This window comes from Penaeus vannamei, chromosome 9, assembly GCF_042767895.1.
Source record: "Penaeus vannamei isolate JL-2024 chromosome 9, ASM4276789v1, whole genome shotgun sequence".
Taxonomy (NCBI): Eukaryota; Metazoa; Arthropoda; class Malacostraca; order Decapoda; family Penaeidae; genus Penaeus; species Penaeus vannamei.
In genome coordinates, this window is record NC_091557.1 from 44,169,504 (window position 1) to 44,178,101 (window position 8,598).

Consider the following 8,598-nt stretch of genomic DNA (forward strand, 5'->3'; position numbering starts at 1 on the left):
CCCTCCCCCTCTCCCCCTACCCTCTCCTCTCTCTAATTCCCAGTTTCATTTGGCTTTTCTCCATATCCCTCGTCTGTTATCCTCCCTCCCTCCCTCCTTCGCCCTCCCTCCCTCTCCTTTCTCTCCCCCCTCTCCCCCTCCCCCTTCCTTCCTCCTTCCCTCCCCTCTCCCTCCCTCTCCCTCCCTCCCTTCCTCCCACCCTCCCTCCCTCCCTCCTCCCTCCTCCTCCTCTCCCTCCCTCCTCTCCCTCCCTCCTTCCCTCCCTACCTCCCTCCTCTCCTACCCTCCCCCTTTCCCCCCCTCCCCTTCTCCCCCATCCCTCCCCCTCCCCTAATCCCACATGGAAATTGACCCGCTTGTGGATTGCGGATTTCCCCGTCGGATAAAATCGATCTTGTCCTGAATGGCGTCTGTTGGATAAATCGGGGCGGGGTAAAGGCATCCATGGAATAGGAAAATGGTCTTAGGAAATGGGGAGAGAGTTTGTTTGTTTGTTTGTTTCTTTATTTTGTTTCTTTCGGTAAAGTGTGGTAGGATATGGGAGAGAGTTTCTTTATGTTTTTTTTTGTTGTTGTTGTTTTTTTTTTTGTTTGTTTCTTTCGATAAAGTGTGGTAGGAAATGGGAGAGAGTTTGTTTGTTTGTTTTTTATTTTATTTCTTTCGATAAAGTGTGTTATGAAATAGGTGAGAGTTTGTTTATGTTTTTTTTTGTTTGTTTCTTTCGATAAAGTGTGTTACGAAATAGGAGAGAGTTTGCTGTTGTTTTTTATTTTGTTGCTTTCGGTAAAGTGTGTTAGGAAATGGGAGTTTGTTTATGTTTTTTTGTTTGTTTGTTTCTTTCGGTAAAGTGTAGTGGTGTTGAAGATGGTGTTTTTGAGGTTGTGGTGTTTTGGAGGTGGCTCTCGAAGGATTCTCGAGTCTCACTTGATCTATCTGCGGCGGAATCCAAGCCTCCGCGAGGGTGGAGGGGAGGGGGGGGTGAAGTCATCCTCGAAATGGGCGAGTGGGGGAGGGGGGCGAGTAGGGGATGGGGGTGAGGGGGATACGAGTGGGAGTGGGGATAGGGGGACGAGCGAGGTGGAGTGGGGTGGGGTAAAGGGGGGACGAGTGGGGGTGGGGTTAGTGGGGACGAGTTGGGGTGGGGGAGGCGAGTAAGGGGGGGTGGGGATAGGAGGGGCGAGTGGGAGTGGGGGGGTTAGGGGGGACGAGTGGGGGAGGGGGGCGAGTGGGGTGGGGATAAGGGGGACGAGTGGGGGTGGAGGTGGGTGGTTTAGGTAGGGGGGAGGCTGTAGGAGCGGTGGTGGGTGGGGAAGGAAAGATTTTTAAAAGGAAGTTTATCAGATGAGCTTCGAGGAAAATATTACAAAATGACTGGTATTCTGCTATTATTCTGATCTAATCTATTTGTTGAATTTGCAAAAAAAAACACAACTGGTTATTTTCATAAAGCTATTGATAACGCTGCAGGGTCATTTATTAACACTACAAAGTCATTCTTAACACTCTAAGGCCGTTATTAACCCCAAAAGGCCATTGACAACACCTCGATGCCATGAACAACCCTTTTCCAGTGCCAACCATTCACGCTAACCCCCCCCCTTCCTCTCCCTAAGCCTTTTTCTTGTTTTAAATGTACTTAGTTTGATTATTGAATTTTCTTGTTTCTCTCTCTGTCTGTCTCTGTCTCTCTCTCTCTCTCTCTCTCTCTCTCTCTCTCTCTCTCTCTCTCTCTCTCTCTCTCTCTCTCTCTCTCTCTCTCTCTCTCTCTCTCTCTCTCTCTCTCTCTCTCTCCCTGTCTGTCTGTCTCCTCTCTCTATCTATCTTTTTTCTCTTTCCCTCTCTCTCTCCTCTATCTATCTTTTTCCATCTCTCTCTCTCTCTCTCTCTCTCTCTCTCTCTCTCTCTCTCTCTCTCTCTCTCTCTCTCTCTCTCTCTCTCTCTCTCTCTCTCTCTCTCTCCCCCCACTCCCCACATTTCTCTCCCCCACAGCACCCCACCGCCAACGCCTCCATACTGACCCCCCCCTTTTCTCTCCCCCGCAGCACGCCAACAACGTGCGGCGCCTGGCGGAGGAGCAGCGCCAGCAGGGCCTGCACCCGGAGGGCCCCTCCGCAGGCGGCGGCCGCAGGTTCTCGTCCAAGTGGGAGATCCCGCAGTACGACGTGGTCTACCGCACCGACGTGGCGCCGGGCTCCTTCTTCGCCAGGGACAACGTGCACAACTTCATCGCCTGGTGTCGCGACCTCGGGATCTACGAGGTGCTGCTCTTCGAGACGGACGACCTCGTCATGAGGAAGAACGAGAAGCACGTCATCCTCTCGCTGCTGGAAGTGGCTCGGCGGGGCGCCCGGTGAGTGGGTGGCCGCGGCTCCTCGGGGGCGGCTCTCCTCCCGGCTGTGGGGTTGGGCTGGCTCCGTGCCGTGCTTTCGGGGGCTTTCTTCTTCTTCCTCTTCTTTCTTCTCCTCCTCCTTCCTCTCTTATTCTTCTTTCTCCTCCTCCCCCACCCTCGTCCTTCTCCTCCTCCTTCCTCTCTTATTCTTCTTTCTCCTCCTCCCCCACCCTCCTCCTTCTTCTCCTCCTCCTCCCGCTCCCCTTTTCCTCCTCCTCCTCCTTCTCCACCCTTAACACCTTCACCTCCTCCGTCTATTCTTCTTCTTCCTCCTCCTCCTCCTCCCCCCTTTTCTTCTTGCTCTTCCTCCTCCTCCCCCTCTTTTCCTCCTCCTCCTCCTCACTTTCCTTTTTCTCTTCCTCTTCCTCCCTTTCCTTTCGCTTAGATGGCGCGAGAACCGCCTTCGTCACTTCCTTCCCTTCCTCGTTTCGTCGTGAAAGGCGCTTCCTTATGGTCTTTTGTCGCTCCCTTTCTCTTCCCTTCCCCATCTCCCTTCTTCCTGTGTCATCTTTATTACCTGTGTCTTTATTCTCCTGTTTATTCTCTTTCTTTATCTCTGTATTCATCTTGATATCTATTACTGTATTATTTCCTATTATTTCCCATTTCCCTGTGTCATCTTTATTATCCGTGGTCTTTATTCTCCTGTTTATTCTCTTCCTTTATCTCTGTATTCATCTTGTTATATATTACTCTATTATTTCCCTTCTCCCTGTGTTATCTTTACTACCTGTGTCTTTATTCTCCTGTTTATTCTCTTTCTTTATCACTGTATTCATCTTCCTATCTATTATTGTATTATATCCCTTTTCTCTGTGTCATCTTTATTGTCCGGGTCTTTATTCTCCTAATTGTTCTCTTTCTTTATCTCTGCATTCATCATGTTATCTATTATTCTATTATTTGTCTTCTGGTTATTTCCTACATTCCTTTTCTTAAATATATTTTTTTGAAATTATTTGATTATCTTCTTTATTACTGGTTATTCTATTGCTTTTCCCTCTTTATCATGGTTTTGCTTGCTACTCTTTATCATGATTTTGGGTATAGTGACAAAATATACCTGTCTTACCTCATCACTGTAAGTCATCACTTTTATCATGATTCACCTGATTACATATCAAGTTTTTATCAGACTGCTCTCTCTCCCTCTTTATTTTTTATGTCATTGACTATGACTTCATGTTGATATATAATCTTTTCACTTTTTTTGTTACTTATAAAGTTGCCATTATCATCATTTTGTTTACTTGTAAAGTCGTCATCTCATAATTTTTTCACTTATAAAGTCGCCATCACCATCATATATATATTTTTTTTAAATCGCCATCATTATTACTTTTTTTTTACTTATAAAGTCGCCATCATCAAGAAGAAGAAGGAGAAGGAGAATTGGGAGAATAATGATAATAATAAGGAGAATAATAATAATAATAAGGAGAATAATAATAATAATAATAAGGAGAATAATAATAATAATAATAAGGAGAATAATAATAATAATAATAATAATAATAATAATAATAATGATAATAATAATAATAATAATAATGATAAGAAGAAGAAGAAGAAGAAAAGAAGAAGAAAAAGAAAAAGAAAAAAGAAAGAAGGAAAAAAAAGAAAATTGAAAAAAGAAAAAGCACAAGAAAAATAAAAAAATAAAAAGAAGGGGAATAGGATCCGATCCCACACCCATTCCCACAAAGGGGTTTCCGATCTCACAAAAAAAAAGAAAAGAAAAATGAAACCCATCAATGCTTTCTTTTGCGAGTCCTTGAGTCCGTGAGGGGGGGTAGAGGGAGTAGGGGAGAGGGAAGGAAGGGGGAAGGGAGAGGGAGGGGGAAGGGAGGGAGTTAGCGCGATAGAGGGGTGAGAGAGGGAGGAGGAAGGGAGGGGAGTTAGCGCGATAGAGGGTGAGGGAGGGAGGGAGGAAGGGGAGAGGGGAGTTAGCGCGATAGAGGGTGAGGGGGGAGGGAGGGAAGGGGAAGGGAGTTAGCGCGATAGAGGGGTGAGGGAGAAGGGAAGGAGGGGGAGGGGGAGGGGTAGAGGGTGAGGGAGGGGAAGGGAGGAAGGGGGAGGGGAGTTAGCGCGATAGAGGGGTGAGGGAGAAGGGAGGAAGGAGGGAGTTAGCGCGATAGAGGGTGAGAGGGAGGGAAGGTCAGGGGAGTTAGCGCGATAGAGGGGTGAGGAGGGAGGGGAGGGAGGGGGAAGGGGGTAGGGGAGTTAGCGCGATAGAGGTGTTGTAAGAACATAATTATTCGCTAATTAAATCGTGCTGCGGGATCCCATTTTTGCCAGGATCGTGAAACCATAGGGGTGGGGGGTGGGGGTGGGGGTGGGGGGATGGGGTGGGGGTGGGGTGAGGGGTGGGGGATCGCTGAAGGGATACAGCTGTTGTTTGGTGTGGGAACGGTGATGAAAGTGTGATGGAATGGGGGAACAGGTAGTGGGGGAGAGGTGTCTTATTCTTATTTCTTAATATTATTCTTGTTCTTCTTTCTCTTCTTTTTTTTTTTTTTTTTACTTTTCTTCTTCTTTTTCTTCTTTTTCTTCTTTTTCTCTTTCTTGTTCTTGTTCTTTTTCTTCTTTTCCTTTTCTTTTTCTTTTTCTTTTTCTTTTTCTTTTTTCCTTCTTCTTCTTCTTCTTCTTCTTCTTCTTTTTCTTCCTCTTCCTTTTCTTTTTCTTGTTCTTCTTCTTCTTCTTCTTTTCCTTTTCTTCTCCTTCTTCTTCTTTTTTTTCTTTTTCTTCTTCTTTTAGGGACAGAGAAATCAAGAGAAAATAGAGAGGAATAGATAGAGAGAAGTAAAGAAATAGGGAGAGAAATAAAGAGAAAATAGAGAGAAATAATAGAGAGAGAAATGGGGATAGCGAGAGAAATAGAGAGACAGAGAAAGAAATGGAGATAAAGAAATAAAGAGAGAATAGAAGGAGAGCAATAAAGAGATATAAATAAAGAAATGGAGAAATAAAGAAAAATAGAAATAAAGCGAAAATGTAGATAAATAAAAAGATACATAGATACAGAGATAAACAGAAATTAGAGAGAAATAAAGAGATAGAGACAAAGAGAGAGATAGATAAAGAAGAGATAGAGAGAAATAAAGAGATAGAGACAGCAAGAGAGAGAGAAATACATAGATACAGATATAAATAAAGAAGAAATAGAGAGAAATAAAGTAGAGATAGAGAGAAATAAAAAAAATAGAGGCAGAAAGAGAGAGAGAAGTATTGAGTGGGCAAAATTAGCGACATGGAAGGGGGGAGGAGGAGGGGCGAGGGAGAGGGGGGGTTGCAGCTTTCGTGTCTCCAATCACCGGGTTTATTATGCGCTGTTGTTCGTTATACGGAGGTGAGTGTGTAATCTGCGTCTGGCATTATGCGGAAATTGGGAAGGAGGAGGAGGAGGAAATGAAGAGGAAAAGGAAAATGGAAGAAATTGAGGAGGAGGAGAAAGTGAAGAAGAAATTGAGGAAGAGGAGAAAAAGAAGAAGAAAAGGGAAAATGAAGAAATTAAGGAAGATGAGGAGGAGGAGAGAATGAAGAAGAAATTGAAGAAGAGGAGAAAAAGAACAAAAAAGAAAAGGAAGAAATTGAGGAGGAGGAAATGAAGAGGAAAAGGAAAATGGAAGAAATTGAGGAGGAGGAGAGAATGAAGAAGAAATTGAGGAAGAGGAGAAGGGAGAGAAAATGAGAAAATGAAAAATAAAAGGAAAAGGAAGAAATTGAGGAGGAGGAAGAGAAGAAGAAGAAGAAGAAGAAGAAAAGGAAGAAGAAGAAGAAGAAGAAGAAGAAGAAGAAGAAGAAGAAGAAGAAAAGGAGAAGACAAAGAAAAATAGGAAAGAGAAAGAGAGAAAGAAGGACAAGAATAAACACGAGAAGAGAATTCGAAAAAAGAATAACAAACAGAAAACAAAACAAAAGACTATAAGACTTCAGGAATGACACGTCACACGATTCCATTCCCGCCATTCCCATTCCAGTTCCATTTCCGGTCCGGCTCTAACAAAATCAAACTTCAAAAGCATTTGGTTTGATTCCTAAATAAGGAACCACATGTCCGGCAAAACCTCTCTCTCTGTCTGTCTGCCTGTCTGTCTGTCTGTCTGTCTGTCTGTCTGTCTGTCTGTCTGTCTGTCTCTCTCTCTCTCTCTCTCTCTCTCTCTCTCTCTCTCTCTCTCTCTCTCTCTCTCTCTCTCTCTTTCTTTCTCTCTCTCTCTCTCTCTCTCTCTCTCTCTCTCTTTCTCTCTTTCTCTCTCTTTCTCTCTTTCTCTCTTTCTCTCTTTCTCTCTTTTCTCTCTCTCTCTCTCTCTCTCTCTCTCTCTCTCTCTCTCTCTCTCTCTCTCTCTCTCTCTCTCTCTCTCTCTCTCTCTCTCTCTCTCTCTCTCTCTCTCTCTTTTTAGATCCTTAATTCGAGTTAATTAAAGATTTTTTTTACCAAAAGAAAATCAAATCTTTAATCTGACTTGATTGCAGATTTTATTTGAAAAGATATTAAGTTTTTCATCAGAGTTAATTACAGATTTTGTTGATTATCTTTTAATTGGTACAGGGAGAGTAATGCTAGTAATTATGATGATAAAGATGATAATAACAGTGATAATGATGGTAAATATGATGGTGATGATGGATAATTATGATGATGATGATGACGATGATGATAATGATGATGGCGATGATGGTAATAATTATTATAATGATGATGACGATGATGATAATGATGATGGCGATGATGGTAATAATTATTATAATGATGATGACGATGATGATGATGATGATAATGATGATGATGACGATGACGATTCTGATGATGGTGATAAAGACAAAATTCATGATAAAGATAATAGATAAATACCCAATAAAATAAATAAATTGATGAATGGTGATCAGCCAAACGCTATGATAACCTCAGTCGCGTATTTTGCCTCTCCTTAATCAAATCCTGGGTCATTTTTGGAATGAACTGGAATTCAATTGGAATCGAGCCGGGGAGGGGGGGGGAGGGGGGGGGAGAGGCTGGGAATTGGAATCGAGAACTGGAATTTGGTTATTTTTTTCGGGTGAATGGAATTGAATTTTTTATTGATTTTGGGAATTGGTTCGAGAGGAAGGTAATCAAATGATGAATAACTTTTTTTTTTGTGTATGTTTTATTTGACAAATGAGTGAAGAAAAAATAGATGTGAAATTTTTATTTATCTAATAATGTATATTTTTTTATGATAATTGAATCATTACTGGGTATTGAGGCAGCAGAAGTGATATAAATATTTACCTAAAATCATCGCCATCATCATCATAAGCAATATCGTCATCATAATCACTATCATCATCAAAATCATCATCATCATCATAATTACTATCATCATCATAATCATCATCATCATCATCATCATCATCTATTCTGCTCCGTCAAATCCTCCTCCTCCTCCTCCTCCTCCTCCTCCTCCTCCCCCTCCTCCTCCGCCTCCTCCTCCTCCCCCTATCTCCTTCTCCTCCTCCTCCTTCCCCTATCTTCTCCCCCTCCTTCCCCAATCTCCTCCTCCCCATCCTTGCCCTTCCCCAATATATATATATATATACATATAACAAACCTCTCCCTTCGCCCCCTCCTGCAGGTACGGCATGGCGGCGCCCCTGCTGGTTCAGATGGAACACGACATCGACCGCGAGATGGAGAAGGACCGCCTGGCGGAGGAACGGCGGGAGAACGGCGGCCTGTGCGGGGGGGAGTTCGACCACGAGAACGGCGACTGGAACGACGACGGGGGCGACCTCGAAGACGAGACCCCGCAGATGTTCTACGGCCCCCAGGCGCAGATCATCACCAACGACCTCAAAAGTCTGGATGAAATGGTGAGTACGGGTGGTGGTGGTGTTTTTTTTTTTTTTTTTTTTGTTTATGTGTCTCTGTCTGTGTTTTCTTTTTTTAAATATGGTGTGTGTGTATGTTTTTTAAAGGAGTTTTGTTTATGTTTTTTTTTTTAATATGGTGTGTGTATGTTTTTTTAAGGAGTTTTGTTTATGTGTCTGTGTCTGTGTTTTCTTTTTTTTTTGAGAGTGTTTTTTTACAGTGTTGTATGTGTTGTTGCTTTGATGGTTGTTGTTATTATTTTCTTTGGTTTTTCCTCGTTTTTGAATTTGTCTCTCTCTCTCTCTCTCTCTCTCTCTCTCTCTCTCTCTCTCTCTCTCTCTCTCTCTCTCTCTCTCTC

General features: G+C 43.1%; 1 protein-coding gene across 1 annotated transcript in view; it reads left to right on the forward strand.

Annotated features, from left to right (window-relative positions):
• Nucleotides 1-8,389, forward strand: part of LOC113816278 (GAS2-like protein pickled eggs) — a 40,969-nt gene extending 32,580 nt beyond the window's left edge. Inside the window, exons 2-3 of the mRNA XM_070125812.1 lie at nt 2,043-2,350; nt 8,005-8,389. Of these exons, the coding sequence (XP_069981913.1) occupies nt 2,043-2,350; nt 8,005-8,374 (678 nt within the window). The 3' untranslated portion in view covers nt 8,375-8,389. The remainder of the gene's footprint in view (nt 1-2,042; nt 2,351-8,004) is intronic.
• Nucleotides 8,390-8,598: the final 209 nt, after the last annotated feature.